This window comes from Phlebotomus papatasi, chromosome 1 (assembly GCF_024763615.1).
Source record: "Phlebotomus papatasi isolate M1 chromosome 1, Ppap_2.1, whole genome shotgun sequence".
NCBI classification, from domain to species: domain Eukaryota; kingdom Metazoa; phylum Arthropoda; class Insecta; order Diptera; family Psychodidae; genus Phlebotomus; species Phlebotomus papatasi.
Genome location: NC_077222.1, coordinates 42,825,937 through 42,850,369, shown reverse-complemented (window position 1 = coordinate 42,850,369; position 24,433 = coordinate 42,825,937). Strand labels below are relative to the sequence as shown.

The 24,433-nt window shown below is 32.4% G+C and overlaps 1 protein-coding gene across 2 annotated transcripts in view; it reads left to right on the top strand.

Annotated features, from left to right (window-relative positions):
- The window catches only part of LOC129799292 (cell adhesion molecule Dscam2), a 163,136-nt gene that overhangs the window by 34,359 nt on the left and 104,344 nt on the right, over nucleotides 1–24,433 (top strand). For both annotated transcript variants that reach the window (XM_055843035.1, XM_055843036.1), the window contains exon 3: nucleotides 18,326–18,447. In XM_055843035.1, the coding sequence (XP_055699010.1) occupies nucleotides 18,326–18,447 (122 nt within the window). The remainder of the gene's footprint in view (nucleotides 1–18,325; nucleotides 18,448–24,433) is intronic.

Below are 24,433 nucleotides of genomic sequence, written 5' to 3'. Positions count from 1 at the left end.
TTCCTAATCTTATAGGCTTTCAGATGCCTCCAGTTGATTTTCTCTCAACCGAAAATATCCTCTCGACGCCTAAACCAGAGTTGTAATCCGATTAGATTGACGAAGCAAAGATCAGAGAAATCTAGTGGATAAATAATATCAGAATAATATACACATGAAACATTATCACATTCGTCTTCTATAGTGATATAATCTTTAGCAAAAGTTTGACATTTTTAAGTTATCACATTTAAAATCACTGTAATTTTATATATCTACGCTTTTAAAAACATTATTTATATTCTTCCTCAAAATAAGATCGCATTACTTTTTGGACTTTTTGTATAGGGGAATATACGGCAGTTTCATGTAGCTGTGAACTTTTATTTAAACACATCTTTTGTCAAAGTTTTTGAATTAGTTAGCTCAGTCCTGCTAATTTTTCTTGGGTATTGGCTATTTGAAAATTTATAGCACATTACCTCAAAAACTACCTTACCCTCCTGTAAATTGAGCTATTTGGTTTATGAGGCAGAACTATTTGCACGAATTTGAGCTTTTCGAAAGGCTTTATTTAAGGGGGAAGTCTGAATTAAAAAGTCAAGACTTGAGTCTTTCGCAATTTTTTTTTTAGAGAGCAGGAAAAGACCAAGCTTCATGAAATTTTCAACATACGTTTAGGGAAAACTGGGGCACCACTAAATACGGGGTAGCATCAAATATTAGTTTTTATTCCTAAACTACTTGGAACATCTCGACCATTTCTTCAGTGGACAAGCATTACCTATAATGGTTTTAAATTTCTATTAGTCTTGTCCTCTGAAGTCAAATATGTGATTAAAAAATCGCAGTGTTTGGTGCTACCCCATGTTTGATGGTGCCCCAGTTTCCCCTATACATGTAACAAATGATTAAATTAGTTTTTTCGAGAAAAAATGTTACAAAATGGCGAACTAATGAGGCGTTCATTAGAACGCCTCGCCGCAGCAGTACCTAATTGGAGGGAAAACTACAACGCGTATTTCTTGTCTGAGAAAAAATAAATCTAAAAAAGCAATTTTTATAAGTGCATTTTATAATTAAACCAAAAAAAAGTCGGAGGAATTTCTGAAATAGGAACTTTTAAAGGTTTTGAAAAACAAGTACAAATTTTGAGACGAAATGACTTTAACGCTCTGTAAAAGATATTAAATTTTTTTTTTTTGAAATATCTTTACGTTTGAATGTAATCACAACGAACAGACTGGGCTTTTCTACATGGTCATTGCTTTTTTACACCTTCATTGCTTTTTTTACACGTGGAAAAAATAATCAAAAAATTGCTGCACCAAACCAATTTTTGGACTAATTTGATATTTTTTACACATTATGAGACAATATTCTTTAAAAAGAAAATGATATGTTAGTAAAATTTTCCGATTATAAGTACCTCGAGAAAAGAGCAAAGAGCAATTGACCAGTCAAATTTTATTACCAGTGGCAAATTTTACTAATAAATCATTTTCTGTTTAAAGAATAGTGTCTCAGAAAACGGAAAAACACTTTATGGATCCAAAAGCCAAACAGTTTTAAATGTCAAATCGGTGTTCTATGTGCAACCAAAAAGCTCAAAGATTTTTTGGCATGTCCCTTATATGATTTTTTTACCAATTTTTGAAGACTTATTTATTTTAGAGATTTATAGTAACGATAAAGTTCATTGTGACCCCCTAACTTTTTTCTGAGAGAGAGGGGGGGCTGAGTCTAAAAATTAACAAGAAAATATGTTTTATCGGTGGCAGTCAAAATCCTGAAAGTCAAAATCCCGAAAGCCAAAATCCCGAACGCCAAAATCCCGAAAGGCCAAAATCCCGAAAGGCCAAAATCTCGAATATTCAAAATCCTGAAAGGGATCAAATTATATGGAGGAAAATGTTTAGAATAATTTCCTAAGATACAGAAGATTTTTCTTTGCCTCCTTCCTGACACTTTTAAGAATTCGGGATTTTGGTTTTCGGAATTTTGACCGGGACACGTTTTTATGCTTTGTTGCTCGGATTCCACATTGAGAAAAGATATTAATTCATCGATTTTTTATGCCCTTTTAACTTAAAATTGAAATCAATTAGAAATTCACAGAATTTTGATTACCATTTGAAAAATAGATAAAAGTTGTATTAGTGAAATGAATTAAGGATGTTCAATTTAAAAAATAATTCTACTAGGCACTACTAAAAAATAAAAACAGTCATAAGGGAAAGCGCGCTACCTTTGAACGACTCAAGATTCGAACAATTCCCTTTTCTAATGTGTTTTAAATTAATTTAATTCTTTATAATATTATATTTTAATAGCTAGTACAAGTTCTCAAATTTCCATAAAAGATGGGTGAAATACATTAAAAACATTGAAAAAAAATTGAGTTGTCAGAAGCTTGAGGCGTCCGAAGTTAGCGCGCTTTCCCCAAAATTTAATTTTGTAACCCCAAATATAAGGTAAAGTACCCTTACTCGACCGGGTTCCTCTATTCGACCGGTGGGTCAATTTTTGAATATTTGATGGTGAATTTCATCAATTTCATCAATTTCTATGAATTTGTCACTGATTCGTATTATTTAAAGAATAATTGACCTATTAATGTTAGATCATACACAAAATATTATAGCAAATATAATTAAATTGAATAAATAAATCTACCGGTAGAATAGAGGAACCGGTCGAATAAAGGGTACTTTACCTTATTTAAAAAAAAACACACAAATTCTTTATTATCTTAGTATATAGATACTATAAATTAGAATAAAAAATGCATTATTTTTTTTGCATTCAGAGTTATATCAAGAATTTATTTCAAGAATTCGTCATTGTAAAAATTTTAGCCAGCTTAAAAATTTTCATACTTTAACATTCTATGAATACGGATCAGCCTTTAAATGTTGATTCAAATATTTAAACACTGAGAAAAACCGGAGGTGCGATTAACTATTTTTTCCTTATTTTTTTTTTTCCTTTTTTCCTTTTTAATGTTAATTTTACACCTCTTTAATGGTAAAATTAACATGAAAAAGGATAACTTTAACCCCTATTACACTTAAATAGCATAATATTCACAACGATTTCGGATCAATACTGCAGGGTAAAATTAACATTTCCGGAATTTTATTTTAATTGTTATTTTTTCGGATTTCTCTCAGTGAATATTACAGATTCATAGCAAAATTGAAGAGCCTGGTTCTTAAATAGGAACCTTTATCGTATTAACTTCGGAATCTTGGAAGGTGTAATCTTTATCCAAATAAGGATAAGCTACAAAAAATAATTCGTAGGATTTACTCAAATCATAACGATATCCAGAGACAAAGATAAAATATTCAAACTAATGTGTAAAAACTAAAGTGATTTAGGAGTTAGAACAAATTATATAGAATGTTCCAGTGATTACTGAAAGATTCCAGAAATTCTTAAGTCTCCTTACAGACAATTAAGCTCAGTACAAAATTGTTAATTTTGTTTAATCTTTAATTCAAACACATAGTTCATCCTCCTCAACTCTGTGTATCTCTCATTACGGGGACTACATATAAATCTTCCCTACAATAAATTATACAACTTGATAGTTATGGGAGAAGATCTGCGTGTGACCGCGAATTTAGTGTATGGACAATGGTTTTTATCACATACATTCACACCCATCTTCTCGACTTCTAATTTATGCGGCCACATGAGAAAAAGAGCAGTCCCCCCCAAAAAGCCCCAAATAGGCCTTAACTTTTGGCGGTGACATGAAACGGCTTTGAATGGGGGACACAATGGAGGAGGAAAGTGCGAGTGGGAATGAAATTAAATTACACCAAGAGATTGAAGATAGTCCCCTAGTATCGTTAAACTTTGCTATCCATTGGCCAAAACAGACTCCTTTTTTTTGCTTCCCAATTCAACGATGGACCGACCCCAAATTATCACTATCATCGAGTGGAATCTGTATTCTTGCGGGGATGATAAAAAAGGGAGATCTTATGTGCGAATTGCTGCGAAGTTCACCACTGAAGAAATCGTGATTTATCCAATCAATCTAATTCATTTACACCCTCTGCCTGGATTTTCACGTCACTCTTGGCCTCTTGTGAGAAATTGTCGGGTACTTGTGTATGGATGGAGGGATGGAAAAAAATCAATATGCGCCCTTGCATAAATAGCTACTTCCTGAGCTGCTAGAGAGAGATAGATTGTGCCAAAGAAAGCCTGAAAAATAATCGAAAACAATGCTGTTGTCTTAGTTGTATCCCAGTGGAATGACACCAGCACGTATCTTTGGATGATGGTGAAGCATTTCTGAAATGAATTTCCCTTTTCTGCCTCAATTTTCCCACCTTATTCGTATACATTTACGGCCAAAATCTGTTTCTTCTTCTCATAGTTCGGTACCAACACCCAAAGACCATTTAGTTCTGATGGTTTGAAGTGAAGGAACGTGATATTGCATCTGTTTCCCTTATTCATCCCCCAAAGACTACTATCGCATCTACCTGCAATAAGATTCTTTCCTTTTGCTTCTTATCTAAAAATTAAAATTGGGGGAGGGTGGGGCAATTTCACGAAAGTAAAATTTAAATTTTGGGTTTTTCTTATCTCTTTAAAAAGAACACTGAGAGAAATCCGAAAAAGTTAAAATAACATTCCGGAAATGTTAATTTTACCCTGCAGTATTGATCCAAAATCAGTGTAAATATTACCCTTTTTAGGTGTATTTGGGGTTCAAGTTACCCTTTTTCATGTAAAATTTACCCTTAAAAAGGTGTAAAATTAACATTAAAAAATGTTGATATATTTTTATACCTAAAAAGTGTTAAAATTATGAGGAAAAAAAGTTAATCGCACCCTCTTTTTTTTCTCAGTGAATGTAGTAGAACCTTAATACTATCATTTATTTAAGCCTCTTCTTTAAGATTAACGTTTGATTTTTTTTAACTGTATTATATCAGAACTTTCCAGGATTTTTATTGGCCATTAAATTCAGAACATAAGTATTCATTACAACACAATTGAACGCGGTACGATTCAAATAAAAGAAGTTTACCTCGAGAAACCTTTAATCCATTTCTTTCTGATCCTATATTCTCAGTGTATTATGATTTAAACTGATCCTTGCCAAATTTTACGGACTAAGTTTTCTCAATGTTCATCATGGGCCCATTTGGGGCTTAAGATAGTGCAGAATTTCTCGCTAATTGTTTTGTAAAGTTCTAAGCATACGAAACTAAATATTCTTAAAAACCGTTTGTATTACTCTTTATTTAGTTACAAAGCGGCTCTTACTATAAAAGATGCACTGATAGAGTTTTAAAAGCTTTTTCAAGCAGAATAAATAAAATTTTCGTTGAAAGCATTTTGTACCAAGTGTATTAAAATATTTTTAAGAGTCCATCTAACTCTATTTTGCGATCTTTGCTTTTTAACAATGCATTCTAAGATGATTATAACAATTTTACTTTCGATAAAACTTATTATTTAATTATTTTTTTTTCTTTTTTTTTCTTACAAGTTATTATGATAGGTGGCAGCCAAAATCCCGAAATCCAAAATCCCGAATGTTCAAAATCCTGAAAGGGATTAAATTATATGGGGGAAAATGTTTAGGATAATTTTCCAAGACACAGAAGATTTCCCTTTGCCTCCAGCAAGCGCGGGTGTAATCGTGGGACTAGCTATGACACTTTTAAGAATTCGGGATTTTGGCTTTCGGGATTTTGACCAGGACCCCTTTAACGCCAGAAGAATTTCTGGTGACCTAAAGTGGATTCAAACCCGGGACACTTGCACCAGAGATCGAGTGCTCTACCAATTGACTTATTAAAATAAGTCTTCTTAAAGTATTCGTGAGCTGCACTGCACATAACACTTTAACGACGAGACACTTTTTACGGACTAAAAATTAAGCTGAGAAACATAATCAATTATAAGTCTTACATCTAACCTCGGAAAGTCCAACAGTGTCTGATTCGGTAAATGTTGTGCTTCTAATAGGATTAATAATAGGTCAAAATTATTAATTTGATAGGGACAAAAATAGCCCAAAAATTTAAGTAATTTTTCTGTCAATAGGGGGAAGTGGGGCTACTTTGAGATATGGGGCTAGATTGTTATACGACTTTTTCGCATATTTCTAAATCAAGCTGGTCCTTACAATTATTTTATTTAGATCCACAATAGTTTTATGTATTCATATTACATCATGTTGAAACCCAGTTTCCTTTACAAATTTGCGAAAAAATCGTATAATAATATAACCCCACAGCTCAAAGTAGCCCCACTTTCCTCTAGCAATGAATAATATTTTTCGCTTTAATGAAAAATATTACGTATGAGTATTGTAATTTTTATTAGCAAAAGGGTTTTGCTTAAAAAATTGAAAGTATAAAAAAAAAATAAAATAAATTATGAATTTGAGAATTTAAAAATTCGCCATTTTTGAGCTTAAAAATTGACTACATAGCAAATACAAAGACTTGCAAAAAATATTCTAGATTCCTTCAACCTTCTACTTTACAATTATGTACAGACATAATAAAAAATAACTTTAGGTAGTCAGGAACAATTATTTTCTTTATGGAACACTGTTGTTCCAATCGTCCTTAAAGGGTTAATTCCACGGGGCATGGAATTGGCAACCGCATCCCCGTATAAGAAAAAAATAATAATGGATTTCCGAATTCCCTTGCGGGAAAACCTAAGTTCTTCTATGGAACGTTGTGCTACCATTATTATTGTTAATTAAATTTTGCAACTTGTATAGGGGAAAGTGCTTTCCCTTCGAACGTTCATGCCTTCGAATAATGTGAATTTTCTTTTTGTTTTCCTAAAAAACTTATACATTTCTATTAAATATTAGTTAGCTTATCATCAATTGTTGATAATTCTGTGATAATTTAGTGTAAATCTCTTACTAAAAACAAAAAAAAATCACATTATTCGAAGGCACGAACGTTCGAAGGGAGAGTACTTTCCCCTACATAAATTTTATAAAATTTATACATGAAATCTCTATTGGATCATATTTTTGTGTTTTGGGATCTTTTATTTTAATATATTTTGGTATTCCATGTTTCAAATAAAGGCTGACATGTTCTTTTGCAAAAAGCTGTAATATTTTTGCATAATATTGCCCATCATCAAGCAAACTGCAGAATTTTAATTATTAAATCAAAATCGTCATCCTTATCACAGGCCAATGAAATTTACAGATTGGAATTATCTACTATTTTTTTATTAACTCTAAACGTAACTCACAGAATGTTTTAAATTTTGGTTCTGTTTAACTATTTTATAAGACACTTGGTATTTTTTTTTTAAATTCAATTTGAAGTTCATACTTGAGTCTGCTCTATCATTCCCTACTTATAGGAAAAATATTATTTTATATTTTCCAACATATTAATTAAATGAAAAATTTTTCTCGAAGAAACAATTATATTTACATTATCCTCCTCTGCAATATCACCAGATTGATACAGGACAATGTTAGAAACATTTGACTTACCCCACTAGTTTATTATCTTACCTCAGAAGAAAATGACTCCGCACAGTGTTTATGTAGTCATGGGAAGTTCTGTGTAAAAAAAAAAAGTAAATATTAGACTACATTGTGTCACACTTTTCTTAGTTATATTCCACCCCCTCAACATGTATTCATCTTACCTGGGTATGTTTACCGAGTCATTATTTTAAATGCCCACGCAAAAAGTGACTCGAATAAATGAGCCTAGAAATGACTTGGAATTTTCTCCGACAACTTTCCCATTTACCTTGAGCGTTGAAAGATGTGACATAGGAGAAAAAGCTCTTACTAAAGGTGTAGGCTGAAAAGTCTAATGTCGATTGGAACCTCAAGTTTCTCTCAGCATGTGGGGAAATATCATCAAGATGTGAGACATTTTATTTAAAGAAATTTAAAATATACAATTTTGTTTAAAATAAAAATATATCCAGCATTTAAATTATACTCCTATTAAAATTCTGTATCTATAAAATGTTTGTCTGGGTTCTTTTTAAAAACGAATAACAAATTTGTGGTCTAAAGTGCATGTAAAACTCATGTGGGGGTCATCGAAAATCCCGAGAAAATATTTCTATCAGTTTAGTCTCCAGTTTTTGAACAAACGTATAAGGGAAAGCCCGCTACCTTCGGATGATTTATGCTTCGCACAAATAATGTTTTTCAATGTATTATAAATGAATTTGGTCCATTATAATATTATATTTTAATAGTTAGTGCAATGTCTGAAATTTTCAGAAAATAGCTATGAGTGAAATCCATAAGGAACATAGAGAAAAAATGAACTATCCGAAGCTTGAGTCGTCCGAAGGTAGCGCGCTTTCCCCTAAATGAAAATTGCGTAAACACCAGAACATTTTTAGTGAAATTCAAACTTCTTTAATATCGACTAAAATATGGCTCCATTACACGAAGAAAATTTAGAATTCGCAATTCACAAATCGAAAGATGCAAAAGATGACATTAAAAAATGTTTACACATTATTTAAGTGAATTATTATTCAGTCAACGTACTAGAAATACTTGAGATAGAATGTTCATATTTTGGAATTAGTTGCTTACAGATTAATAGATGATTTCTTTGAAAAGAAATTTTTTTTTATTTGTTATGAAACATATTGGCAATCAGAATTCAAATCAGGAAAGAGGATGCAAATTTTAACAAATTCGACGGGATGTCGAATTTTCAATCCGCCATTTTAAGTAAAAATTTTGCATGACCTTCCACGAAGTCAGAAAAGAACAACAAAATGTATTTCCATCTCTGTCGGGCTATTTTTTCCAAGTAATTGAAGGACTAAAGTTACTAAAAATTCATTCCCGACAGCAATTCGTATAACATTTTCCCAGGAATAAATCATCTAAAATCACTCAATTTGCATATGATGTGTAATACCTTGGTAAGGAATGGGTTAAAGTTGTATGTTTTCTCGTTATGGGAATAATATAAATCAAGATTTGTAACAGAATATCTCAATATATGAAGTTCAAAGGTTCTATAAGGATCTATGCTTAAATAAAATGTCTTTACATCCACTATAAATTAGCATTTTGTTCATATTGAACTGAAAGTGAAAGAGAACATCAAGATGAAAAAGCCTAAGAACCAACCATCATAATAATTGAAATTTTTCACATTGCTCTACCACCTGGGGTACAGAAGAGAAATTGAATACGTCCGTGTTTGTGTTAATGAGGAAGATACCTTTTATTTTTCCCTCGGTATTCTGACCATCTTCTTCACCCTAAGTCATCACACAATATCCTGCACCATTTTATATTCCTGATTAATTACACCAGATACGTGGAAAGTCAGAATATCTTGATAAACATTTCATTTTTTAGTCATCCACTTTGTGTCCTTTTGCCCACTTGTTGGTAGGTGCGAAAGCTATTTTTTTTTACCATTTATTCCCATCAAATTTGAGGTGGGCCTTGTACAGCCTACACCTTATTGTCTTTGTTGACATTTACAAGGATAGTCCTAATTGCAAAACTCTTTTGTAAGACACAATATAAAAGTCACCTTCCTCAACGACATGGCTTCCATGGGCAAAAGATATTTGGCGAAATTTATTACCACAATGGATTAGATGTATGTAGCAGTTTCATGCTGAAAATTAATGATATTGCCAAAGTTCACTGGAGGTACATTTTGAAAGGATCCTGGCGAAATACTTTGTTCAGTCCCCAAGCACACGCACTTCATCAATCTCGTTCCTTTATTCATTTTCTGCGTTTTTCTTTTTATACTGCTCCTTTTTACTCCGACTAAGCATGTTTGGGGTTCTGGTTGTGGCTTTCAGCATGGGAATTTGATCAGACTTGTGGCATTCCTACCCATGTTTTAAAGTGAATTGCAAGACGTTACAACAAGCCGCTGGAATCGTGGTTACACATGCTAAGAGGACAATGAACAGGAACGTGGTTGGACTACAAATTGTCCTTTATCAGGAAACACCAACGGCCCATCTGGCCAGATACTTCTATCCTCATACATGAATGGGATTTGCGTGAGAAAATCCATCTCAATTTTGCAAAAAAAAATTCAGTCTATCGTATACTTGAAGTGCAGACAAAGAACAAATCACAGATGTTTAGACTCAGAAATCCTATTATAAAATCTTGAAAAATTCTATTTATATTTTATTACAGATGGCTTTCAAGGCTCAGAAGGGATATCTAAAAGATAAATAGAGAAATGTCATACAGAATCACGCTTTAGAAAGTTAACAAGAACATAAACTTTATCTTGAACAAAAGTAAATTTGAATTAAAATTCCTCTCTAACACTAACTTTTCAAATTTTACTTTTAGATAGTACTTGACTTCCTGAGAAACCAGTGGCCAATAATAATTTTAGAATACGTCTCGTTTTGTAGTCATACTGTGGATGGAGCCTTAAATTTTTGTCTTCTCAATTAACAAACCACTCGAACTCCCTTGATATGACTTATTAAAGAAACAGGTTTGTTAGAAATAGAGGATAAAATGAGGACCTCAGAATGAAAAATGAACATCAAAAATGCTAGAAAGAGAATTGGATGTAAATTTTGTGAGCGAGAAAATTGAACATTTTTGTGTGTGTTAGTGAGTCTGTACATTCCTTTCTCTACCGCTGAGGTGGACGATTAGTTGCCTCGCTAAGGCGATCCAGCACGATCAAAGGAGTGGAAAAAACACACCGTGGGGAAATACTTGTGCTTTGAACCCTTCGCATCACGAAAGAGTGAAAAGGATGGGGACAGGTGTCTTTTTGCATTCATTCTAAAAATAGATTGAAATCAATTCTTTGAATTTCACATTCTGCTTGCGGTCAATATTTTTAATATTTTGCATTTTCTCGCTTTTTACAATTTTTCCAAATTAAAGATGATCGTAGTTTTTATGCCATATTTTAAAAAATCGTTGAAAATCGTAATAATTGTATATTAAAGCGAATTTCACCAATTTTTAGGTAAAATGATGTACTACAAAGTATTTTTTTTATATTTCTAAAATATTTATTATTTTAAATATTTAAAGTATTTCTAAATATTTTTTCTTTCTTCTTTTATTTTATAAAAAAACACCCAAAAGAAACAAATTAATAAAAATAATTATTAAAAGAGAAATAATAAAAATATATTTTCTTGAGGATTTTGCGTTAAATTTCCTCAAGAAAATACCAATTTTTATAAAATTTTCTGTTTTCCGCCATTTAAGCCAAGAGTCTAATACTCATTATATTTCATCCTAGATATATTTATTTTCTAAAGTTATACATGTGTGAAACTACTGAACCCTCCCCTATACTTCCATTTATTTAAATAAGAGCCAGATTTAGTTGGTATTTAAGCCCCTTAAGTGAAAGTGATCTGCTAAAACTTTATTCTTTATTGAATACCATTTCTACTGTAGGGGAAATTGGGACACCACCAAACACGGGGTAGCACCAAACACTGCAATTTTTAATCATATATTCGACTTCAGAGGACAAGACTTATAGAAATTTATAGGCACTATAGGGATGCTTGGCCACTGAAGAAATGGTCGTGTATTCCAAGTAGCTTAGAAATAAAAATTAGTGTTTGGTGCTACCCCGTGTTTGGTGGTGCTCCAGTTTCCCCTATAGGAGTTCAATCAGGAAGTGAAATGGAATACTACTTTACGTCTAAAATTCTGAATTTAAAAATTATGGTTTTAAAAGTTGTTTCGATTTCAAGTTTTAAACCTTGAAGAGGAATGTATAAAAAAAATTACTTTAATCGAGAAGAAGGCAATCTTTTTATTATTTCAAAAGAACAGACAATTTTTCCGAAATATGGAAACATTTTGATGATGGGCCAAAGATTAAAGATTCTATTTCTATAGAAGTTCAATTAACGATGCCATAATTGATTAACCCATGGTTTTTCTTCTTTATTTTCAATCAATTTTCTTAAAAATCCTCTTGTTCTGCTTCAAATAACAATATTGCATTCATTTCAAGATGTTCTCACACATTTGCAAGATTGAGTTGTTTAATAAACTGATCATTTAAATACTTAAGTGCTGCCCAACGATGGGCTCAAGATGAAAATTTAATTTTCTGAAAGCATCCCCTTCATTTGGAACAATTTAATTTTGCTAAAATTCGCGCGCCTGTCTCACATTATACCCGACATTTTTTTCCCAACCCCTCCCCTAGGCTCTTTTTTGGGTTTCATCTTAAACGATTACTTAAAGGCAAAGCCGCTCGAGAAAAAGCTACAGAATATAAATGGATAATATTCTGAGATAAACATTTTACATTTTCAAATTGTGACTATTTACAATTCCTAATCATTAAATTAAGCATTTCAGATGTCTCACTGTGCCTTCAATCTCCCTGGGAGAAGAAATATGAGAGTAATTTTCATGCTTTCTGAATAATTGCACGAAATGGGACATAATAAACTTTTACACATATGGGGCACATTTTGAGGGGCGTTGCTCAGTGATTATGATTACAATGAATGTGTTACAACTTTGTAATAGAGAGATAGTAAAGTGCATTATTTTTGAAAGTAAAATAATTAAACAGAGCTTTGTTAAACGTAAACCGTTGCGAATGGAGAGTTATGCCCTAGACAGACTGTCGGCTTAAGCCGAGAGACGGCTTAGTGGGAAGCTTATTATAATGTAATATAATCATTATTCTAAATAAAATTACGTTAAGCTGTCTCTCTGCTTAAGCTGTAAGTCTGTCCATCACATTGTATCAACTTGTCAGAATATTAATCGAATAAGACGATTTTTTGCAAAATTCCTTTTTTTCGCTTTTCGGATGCTCCTTAACCCTCTCTGCCATCCCTGCGAATATTATACCGGAAAGCTAATTATTGCCAAAATTATAGGGGTTTCAAATCTTGAAAATCCTATACTCAGTATGTAAAATCGGAACTTGAAATCACTTTCCTGTAAAGTTGGCCATTTGCGACTTATTCTTTTATATTTTGAGCCGTCAATGGGCCAGACTAAAGGTTTAGTCTATAGTTTCCAAATATCTCAAAATCCTAAACAACAGACATTTCTAGTGATTAATCAAGATTTAATAAACAATTTACCCTTAATATTCAATCCTAAGTCACAAACTTCACAAATGTATTGCCTGATAAGATATTAGAAAAGTTTGGTTATTTGGCTAAACCTTAGATCTAAAACTACCCGGATTAGTATTAATATTGCGCATTGTAGGGTATCAATAGGTTCTGATACGACTTCTCAAAGTGTCAATATGTGTTCCTTTCACCATATTACAGAATAAATGTTTATTATTCAGAAAACTTGCATTCTGTTGTAAGTTCAATTATTATTTATTATTTCAAGACGATAAACGAATAATAAATAATAACTTGAAATCTTAGAAACACCCCCTATAAATCCTGGGATAAAAGACTTGACCATAAATTTTTTCACTCACCCAAAGAAAATTCGTATAACAAAGTTTAAAGTCTGGAAATTTCACTTACGAGGTGGTCAAGATCCTCTTACTAATCCCGTTATTATTATTATATTTCAATTTTGGGTAATACTAAAATAAATTATTCAACAATTCACATCTCTTGACTCTGGAAATCTTATCGCATCTGCTTGGAATATCAATTTGTTGTGCAGGTTCCTAAAATTCTCATGAAACCACCAAGGTGTAATCATGTAAAAAGTAGCACAAAGTTAGAGATATCCCTGTAAAATTTTCTGTGGAGAAAAGAGAATGAAGCCCTAAATATAACCTCCCATGGATACATTGTGTTATCATTCCACATACAAATTAGCATATGAACTGCGTCAATTTACAGCGGCAAAAATTCAAATGTAAATTCAAAGATTTACGTAAATCGATTTCAAATTTTCACTTAGTTCTTTAAGCAGATCTATTTACATTTACACAAAGAATTTCCCATATATTGACAAGAATGAAAAACTTTCTAGTCTGCTTTTGTTCATAATGATATGGTATGGTAAAAAACTGACTTGGTGAGATAGAGCAGAAAAAGAAAAAGATGAATATTGTCGAGTGAAGAAAACTTTTCCGTTCTTCCGTTGATACCTTAATTTCGCAAATTTCCCTTCAGTGGTGCAGCATTTCAGTTGGGTTGTATTTGAAATATATTGTTCAAAATTCCGCAAACTTTAAAATTTTAAATTTCTCATCCTTCTTCTATCTATACCTTTTAACGTAAGCACTGAAGTGCATAAAATTTTCTGCATAACACATCGTCCAAAAGGTGGGTGGAAAATGCATCCAAGAGTCTCAATATTAATATCTCAGGTGGAATTCTTCGTATCGAGATGATTCTTCGTGGCAGTCATTATTATTTAATTTACTCGTCTCTTAGATCGAATTGGATCGTGAGGAATTTCCAATAAGACTTCCTTATCGTCTTGTACGTTCATAAGTCATCATCCAATGCACGTATGACGGCAATCGATTTGAGTTATTTAATATTGTGCACGTTGATGGGAAAATAAATGGAATATCTTGCAACTCATACTTACTGCTACACCATTCACATGTTCAACACTTTGCTCTCAGAATTGAATTTCTTGCATTTTTAACATTGTTTCAACTTCCGTCATTTTATTAGTTAAAATTTGAACTTAACTTTGATAATATTGTGGAATTTTCGAGATGATTTATCGACAATATGGGAAAGAAAAATTTATCGTCATCTAAAACGTTATAGAATTTATGCCTTGTTGATTTTGGATATGAAAAATATCAAAATTGTTTTTTAGAATTTAAAAAAAAATTGTTTAATGTTCAAAAACCATTTTTTTAAGAATTTCGTTTTTGAAAATTCCATAGTAGTACAACAATGTCCAATATCCAGAAGCATATCATCATGATGCTAGAAATTGTGATAGCTCATGGTTAGAGATAGAAATAGCTCAAAAGAGTGTATTACTCCACGAACCTCTGCAAGTTTGGTTCCGTTGGAAAGGTTTGGGAATACTTGACAAGTCTAAACCATTAACCGATTATATGAACCAGTAATAAGTTTTTTTTTTAATTCAATTGTATCTCTTTTTGAGCACTATTTAAGGTGAAATTATAAATCGTTTCGAATCGGTTATGGTTAAGCACTAAAAATGAAAATAACCACAGTAAGAAAATAAACTTTGCGAATTACTCGAACTTGTAAGCACGGTGCATAGGGGAGACTGGGGCACATGTAACCATTTTCAATAGATGCGAATATGAGGTGATTTTCCAAGGACACCGTGATTTTTTGGAAAATATTTCTTAGCTCATGTTTTACCCTTGGGTATAGGCAATTCGTCGAGGGTAATGCGGATGCTGGAAAACAATTCAGTTTTCCATAAAAATAAAATTTGTGTCCCTGTGCATTTTTCTCTTTTCACAAAATACCTGGGGTAGAAGTAACCACTTTCTGGGGAGGATGTAAACACCTTTTTTCCCACCCTTGAAATTAACTTTGCACCACTCTCGATTATTTTAATTACTTAAGAGATATATAAAGACTGTATATTTTTCAAAAAATCACAACACTTTTTAGAAAGAATAATTAAAATAGCAAAAAAACTAAAAGCATGCATATCAAAGACATTTTTCAATGGATTTTCCCCATATTTTGACATCATGTGACTTTTTATTGAACACAGCGCCACCAATTTTTTTTGTAATCTATGAATTATAGATATTTCGCATGAAGGTCAATTTCCCGCTCTTTTACCTACTCATTTTGTGAAATTGAAATTGCCTGGTTACATCTACCCCAAATGCTGTTTTCTGACCAATTATTAATTCTTTTAAAGTAATGAGTATCTCAATTTCTCTAGTAAATGCATTAATATAATCCTAAAAGATGTAGGAAAGAACTGGTATTGCTACATTTCGATTATTTTACACAGTTTTTAATTTCCAGGTGGAAATCCAAATGACCAAAATAATTGAAATATCAACATTTTCGGGAAAAATGATTTTTATTTTTAAAGTATTAGGATTTTATTGACCAATTCTTCTGTGGATATACATCCCCATGGTATCTATGAATGCCTATGGGTTTTATCCTCTGGAGTCTTAAAAGTAATGAAAAATATTACAGTGTTTACAACTACCCCAGTTTACTACTGCCCCAATTCCCCCTAAACCATGATTTCGACTACTACAGAAGTTTAAAATTTTAGGTTGTTGAATAAAAGTCAGGAATTTGAACATTTCGCAAACTCAGACACTTTGCACTGTGTTTTTTACTGTGCGAAATCTACAGGGAGAGCGGTATATATAATCCATATATATATAATCGTATATATATATATATATATAATCGATATTGAGTTATATATTTCGACTCCTTCCTCAAGGAGTCGTAATTTGATAGAATTTTGGAAATCTAAAATTTCGAGTTTTTTGACGTCATGCTTATCCATCGGTCTGTCTGTGCGACCGGCCGTTGCCAGGCCCAGAGCCCAACCGGTTAGAGATAGAGACTTGGGACCTTCGGGAGACCTCGCCATAAGTCGACCCTGAGACCCTTAACATGTCTCTCATTTTCACCACACCCTTCGTCTTACCCTCCAAAACCATGTTTTTAGGATTGCTCGAGAACGTGTCATGCGTTTTCTTCATTTTTAGATATATTTTAGAGATTAACCAGGCGGACATTTCGTCCATATACGAAAATAGCGTTGAATCATTCTTAATAACGAATTTTTAGGGTAAAATTTTAAAAGGATCTATAGAGCGATTTTATCAACCAAATGGTATCATATTTGAATTGAACCGGTTCCAATAGGTTCTGAATTGATTCTGAACCGATTCGTAACCAGTAACTAATTTAAACCCTAAAATTAATTTTGTTATGGCCTCTACACATTAGGGAAATTTATGTCCATATTGAAGCAAATTCCATACGCCTGTGTAGGAAAAATTCTGCAATATGGACAAAAATTTCTCCAGTGTGTAGAGACCATTACTCTAAAAAAAAATATTTTACGGGATCTTTTGAGTGATTTATGAATCGGTTCAAATCGGTTAAGAACCGGAAAATAGAAAACAGTGAATGATGCGAAAATATTTTTGAGGTATAGCATTTGTGTTACGGGAATTACGAGTTCGAGCACTTCGTTTTGCCGCCCCAGGACGCTTTGCCAATCATTCTAAAACTTAGGATATTATAAACAATCCCATTCAATGTGCTTTACGCACTTATGACTTAACCCGAGAGGCGAATTAACATAATTATAATAATCAAAATAGTGATTAAATTACATTTCCGTCAGTTTCTGACTATAATCCGTCTCTCGGCGTAAGCCAAGAAACGGCTTAATTAATAAGAAACTGATGGAAATTTAGTTTAATCATTATTTTGCTTATAATCACGTTAAACTGCCTCTCGGGCTTAAGTCATAAGTGTGTTCAGCACATAACACAAACCAAAATCACTCCAATTTCTATTGGCGTTTATATAGTTTGAAAATAAATTTATATCAGTTGCATGTCAAATGGAGAAAGGAATTATACGATAAATTAATATAAACCTTAATGTCATTACATCGCATCATTTAGCTCTATTATTTTAGCGATAGTAGCAAATAATGCAGTCTAAATAGTAAATGAATTCCAAAATTACTGAAGCGATATTTAATATCAATATAAGCTATTAGCATACAATTACTCGGATTAACGATAATTTTGAATTTCCAAGAATTTCAGATAGAAACGAGTTCGCTGAATTAATTGAAATTTCTTTTTTTGGGGCTTCCAATGAAAATAAATTATTTAAATAGTATCCTTGGAGTTTTTTGTCAAATTGTCACTGATAAATTAGCCAAGGAAGTGGGTCGAAAATTGCGACAGAAGAATAAATGGTTAGAAAGGTGTATACAAAGTGGAGAACTGTGTATTGAAGGAAAATATAATGTGTTTGTATAACTGAAATGTGAAGCAGGGAAACAAGCTTACAGAGAGTCATTAATAACTTTAGTCACGTCGCGTCGCCCAAGTCAAATGGATAAGACTTGGGATAAGTTCCCAGTATTGTGCTGAAACTTTATCTTCACTTATCTGGTAGAGTTATATTAGAGGAAGACAGAAGGAGAGTAGCAAACATCCTGAACAGCTCACAAAAATAGATAACAAGTTGAGGATTCTATATATTGATTTAATTTAGTCTGATATTTTGAAAAGGAAATTGACTTTCACTCTCGGAATTATCATAATTTACGACCAGTCGCTGCAACTGAGAGGAATTTAATAAGATCGTCATAATTTTCCACCTCATACGCCATTTAAGCAAAATAGATTGACCATTAATCTTAATTGTATTTTTTATCTCTTCCATCTTCTAGGTGTGAGGTTATTAGATCTGCAAGGACCAGTTTTTCTTCATGAACCCCCACATCGTGTTGAGTTTTCCAACAATTCACTTACGACAATCGAATGCTCAGGCAGCGGAAGTCCTGCACCAGAGGTGAGTCTCTCTTTCGTTTTTACGACCTCCCCAGACCTAAAGCAACACCCTCTGTGCCGACCTTCGATATTGCTGTCTTTTACGATTTTGCCAACAGAAGCGGTAGCTGTTAATTTCTCGACGTGCTCCATCATTCAGGCCATTCGGGCCTTAAGAAAGTAATTAAGTTGCGTAACTATTTCCCCGTGAAATTATTGCATATTTGAATATACATTTTATTGTCACGCCTATAGATTATTTCTACTTCATTTTCTTAAGCTTTTAGTGTTTTTTGGGTCTTTTTTTCTTTTGACATTAAATAGATTGTTATTTCATTACATATGGTTCAGCAAAATTATAATTGAATATTGTACATTATGTTATGTCCTATATTGATTTGTTTCGGTCTTGGCTAAAAAGAAAATGGAATTGAATTTGCATAAAAGTCAAAAAATGTCTTTGATGTTTGAATAATTCAAACTTAACATACTTCGAATGTTTAAAAAAAAATCGGAAGTACCACTCTTATAAGCTGTTAAAGAATTACTAGGTGATTTTTGAGAGGAATTATAATGGGATTGGATTTGTAATAGGAAGTTCAGGCACCATGCGTACGAAGTGAAAAGTAAAAATAATATCTTTTCAGGCGTCTTTTATATGGGGGGATTTCAAAATGCACCCCACTGTGCTATGCACCGGTGAGTCTCGGGAAATCTCCCCTAGTGGTTCATGCCTGAGATAAATTTTCTCCACCCTAAATTCTCCAAGTGTGCTCTAACTAAAATAAATAGTCTGGAAGACTTTCTATTTTATTTCGAAACGTTTCAAACGTCAATCACACAGTATTTTACAATCAAAGAATTTGTTAAAGAGTGGTAAAGTTAATATTTGTACCTGATGACGAACACTTCATAAGGAAGAGGAGATGAGGCACCCATCCTCTATATCAAAACCGTCTTACCGCAGGATTTTATGCCAATATTGTTGCTAAATTAAAAAAAAATATGCTAAGTTTTTTTTTTTCTCTAAATCAACTTTATTCTATTTAACTATTTCTTTATTTCTATTTAGTGATGTCTAGTTAACAATTCGATTAAGAAGATTAAACGATACATTCAGAAGAGAGATTGATACAGTGTCCCTATTTCACCTGCTTTTCGACTTTTGATAATTTGAAAGTAGATTACGAGAAGAACATCTCTTGAAAAACAAAAAAAATTATTTGAAATCGCCTAAAATGTTAAAATATTTGAACATAAATAAATGGAGCTTTCGAAGAGGGAGATTTTAAGCGCCAAAAGATAAACAAAAATGCACCGGTCTAAACCTCAGTGGGGGACTTTTGTGTTAAAATGGCGATTTCGAAATAAAATCCCCCCGTTTAGATGCTCCCTCATTGGTTTTCGAAATCAGTTTTTTCTTGAAAAAACTCCAGCTCTGAATTCTCCTTGAATTCTTCTTCAGAGTCCCTATCCCTAGGTTCAGTAATAACCTTCCCGATTTAGGAGCTCTCTCCAGTTGAGGTTTTTTCTGTATCGATTCGAAGGTATATCAGAGAGAACTTACCTGAAACTTCGCTCGAAGTTCGAACATTTACAGCGACGAGGTTTACAACAGTGAGTATGATACCGAAATTCGAAATTGTAGTTTAATCAGCGCTAAAGCGGCGAGTATGTGAACTTGCATTTTAGGCTTACGGTAAATTTTCAAATAGGTTTGGTTTGGCTTCGGAGTTGTTTTATCTCTTCGAAAGGTTATTACTGAATGGAGCCAGTATGCTATTATGTTTTCTTTTAACATTTGTGAACTTTCTAATATCAAACTTTATTACGCGTCATGCGATGTTTCCATTTTTGAATACGTTTCAGAAATTATCCAGGAGGGCTCGTCCATTTACGAAAATACCGTTGAATAATTTTAGTGAAAGGTTTTTCAAGGTCAAAGGTTAAACTGGTTCTAAAGAGCGTTCTTCACAACTGAATGGGGTCATGTTTGGGGTCTCTGAAAATCCTTTGGAATTTCTATTAATTCTAAATTCGTTTCAATCGATTATGAACCGGTAACGAACCGATTCTGAACCGATAAGTAATTTTTGTCCTGAAATCAATTGAATTATTCTTAATGTATTTTGGGTAACCTTTTGAGTAATTTATGAATCGGTTCAAAGCGGTTTTGAACCGGTGCGCATTAAATAATGCGAAAGTACTTTTGAGATATCATCTATGCCACGAGTTCGAGCGTTTCACAAAGCCTGAAACGCTTTGCCATCCCCTTATTTTTACTATGTATAAATTTCTATTTATGAGATGCCCTATGTGTAAATTAATCCTCAATCTAGCCCAATTCCTAAAGTCAGTTCTTCGTCATGGAGACTGTTGTTACTTAATTCTACTATTATTACAAATTTGTGTATTTAATGAACAATATACTGGCTGAGATAATGGTAATCATGCTAATGACTTAAGCCGAAATTGGAACATTGATGTGGTGAAAGTTTAGGTGATGAGGTCGCGACTCCCTGAACAATAAATAAGCTCACTCCGTATTCTGAGGCATATCTTAACACAATTATTGGAATGGTGTAGTGTGCAAGAAAAGGAAAACGAGAAAGAGGAATCGTATACTTGTTTACATAAAAATAATAGCGGGTGGCAATTAGAATGGTGATGTGTTTTTCATTTCCTTCTGCGGGGGTGTTGTTTGTGCACCCAAAAGGCCACCCGCTATCACGCTTTTTACCCACCAAACAGCCCATCTCATCACTTTCTAGCCAGTTGGACATTTGAATGAGAAAATATCTTTCACTCTTCACTTGAGTGGCAGAAAATGTGGTAGAAAATATTTCTGCGAGAAATTTTCAATGAATGCGTATGCAGAATAGCACCCTTCACTCCGTGAATGGAATACTAAAGCATAAGGTAGCGAATGGACCATGAGAAGTTACCCCTTGAACCATATCTTCATCAAACGTCTCTGGTGAAACATAATTCTGTGTGACGTGTGCGTTTAAGTGTTAACATCACAACATGCATTTCATTAAATTTTATATCGTGAGCATTTTATGAGGACGAAGGATATTTGCATATTTTCACAATCTCAAGCATCTCTCAGGATTCTTAAGCCATCTCACCATGCTTTTGCTTGAGACGGGGAGCATATTTTCAACCACAATTTCGCCCGTTCTTGTAACACATATTATTAATTCATTCAAGGTGGAAAAGGAAAAAGAATCCCTGCTGAAACTCGTCTAAGAACTCATATTGTGTAGATTGTATAAGAATGTTGAGTGGAATCTTTTCAGAAAGACTATCTCTTGACTTCTGTATTCACACTCTGAACTTGTTGAATTTTCTAATAAGAAGTATATGGTAATTCGAGGTGCTCAAGACGTCATCGGGATCGAACCCTTTGGGAAATATTTTCGCATAATTAATCCAAAGACGATAAATTCATTAAATGTGAATAATTCATTAAATGTGAGAAGAGAAATGATTTTAAATATAAAATGAAAAACCTAAATCAATTTGAAGTAGGTGAGATTCTCATAGCGACTTAATCTAATAACCTATAGGGGGAAGTGGGGTACCTTTGGAATTGGTATTTTTCACCTATTTTTAAACAAAATTGAGCCTTATCCTGGTAAAATTTAGGTTTACAAACACATTGAGATGCTATATTACATTATGATATGGCTCAATTCCATTTAAAAATAAGAGAAAAATCCCAATTTCAAAAGTGCCCCACTTTCAATGGTGCCACACTTCCCCCTAATTTTCGTTTAGAGTCTTTTAGGTCCTTTTGCGACATAGTAAGACAAAGTTTTCATTAATAGTAATAAAAGTAATTTCTGATAAAATAAGCATATGACATGTTTGGTAATCATAATAGGTGAAACTTAATTTTGAACTTCCTTTACAATTGTGCATGTGCAATAATCACTAAAATCAGTTCACCAGAGTCGAATATTCAAGTTGACATTATGAATATTGCCTAAGTGTTAATCTGACGATCACTAAAGAAATGAGGCCCTTTCTTGGGCTCTTCAAAGAAAATAAATGAATATTAATTAATTTAAGATGGTAAATTCTATACCAATAGGCCTTTAATATCATATCATATGTTTTGGCGAAGAATACGCGCAACTTTGTGAAATAAATAAGACAGTATACGATTTTAAAGCTCGTAGTTAATTTATAACTTTATTTGCTCTAGGAAGTTGCATTTTTTTTAATATCTTTCATTTGAACTCCAGCTTTTAAATTCAGTTAATCAGAACCAGAGATATAAGAGACTGAGACAGAATTATTCAGAAAATGAATTTTTTGTTTGCATATAATTTATGAAAAGTATGTTTTAAAAAAATTGTTCAAAGATCCTTAATCTAATTCCAAATTTGAAACCGGTTAACCGGTTTCAGAGTCATTCAAAATTGGCTAACCCTTTATGCTTAAAACCTGGTTATTTGGAATCACTAGTTTTAATTAAACTGATATAAATTTCAATGAAGAGGAAGGGAGTTAATTACTCTTAATAAATATTAGTTTACTCAGTATTCTTTCCAAGAAAAACTATAACACCCCACTACTCTCTAATTCTTTTGCTGGCTAATTTTGTCCCGGATTTTCCCTATAAGGTTTTTACTTTCGTGAACATTGATCCTCTATAAATTCAATATTTCAGATACATACTACTATTTCTAGAAAGTATGAACTTAAAATGATTTAATAAAAACCAATTAAAGGAATCTTTCATTTTCAAAAAAAAATTATCTCAAGCTTTTTGTACAACCAATTTAAAAGTCTTTATTTTTAAATAGAGAGTTACACTAAATACTTTTGAAAATATTGAAGCTCATCCTAAAGATATTAAATTTTGTTACAACAAATAAGTAAGATTATTAAGAATCTCATCTAATATGTATGCATATTATATTTGGTGGTTAGTCAAATTAATTCCATAAAAGCTTTGATGTAATGTACTTAGTATGCGTTATTAAATGTTTACCGGCAATATTTAATTTTCCTATAGAATCCATTTGCTAAACTAAAACGTTTTCATTAACCGTTAAAATCAACAATTTTTGCATGAGGTAGCAGAATAGTAAATAATAAATGACGAACACTCGGAAAATTGCATTACCATACTCACTCAAAATTTGCAAACACTGGAGATTTTATGAAATCATCACAAACTCGGCAAAAAAGTATACTAGGCAAAAATAGTCATTATTTTTCTAAATGCTCAATCATAAGAATTTGAAGTAGATCTGAAAATTGGAGCATTGACTAATGATAAAATTCATAGACTAAACATCGTCCTTACAGTTTTTCTTTCATGCTTAGCACTGATTTAGACAATTAGATAATTTGAATCAATTCCAGAATAATCTCAAAACCTGCTCAAAATACATATTAATTGAAAATTAATATACAATTGAATTCTTAATAAAAGTAAGTGCCGAAGAATGTCTGCATTGTAAAATGCCTGACCTCTCGTAATTTAAGCCTTGAATATTGAAAGGATTTATTTTTTCCATTATGAAACTTGTTTAGCTGTACAATATAGTACATATGTTTCCGTATACGTAATTTTTTACCATATTTACGATATACAATATACCTAAATTGATTCATAGATAACTAAAAATATTTTCAATAAAACGGTGGTCAAAAATTCTATGCCGGGATAAAACATGATTTTTTACTGTTTCAGCCGTTTCAGCTATTTCATATTCTTTAGGAAATGTTTCAGATAATTCCGGAATTTTAAGTTTTAAATATTTTAAATTAACTTTTTCCAAATTTTTAAATGAATCCATATAGGCCGCAAATAGTTTGAGAAAGGCCCTCTTTAAAACTGTCCAATGTTTGAAAAACCATTAACAGGAATGATTTATGGAAATTTTCATATAGACGAAGTATCCACGCCTATGATTACGGACACGATCCAACCGACGATATCCATCAATAAAAAAAACCACGCAACACATTTTAGAGATTTGTTACAA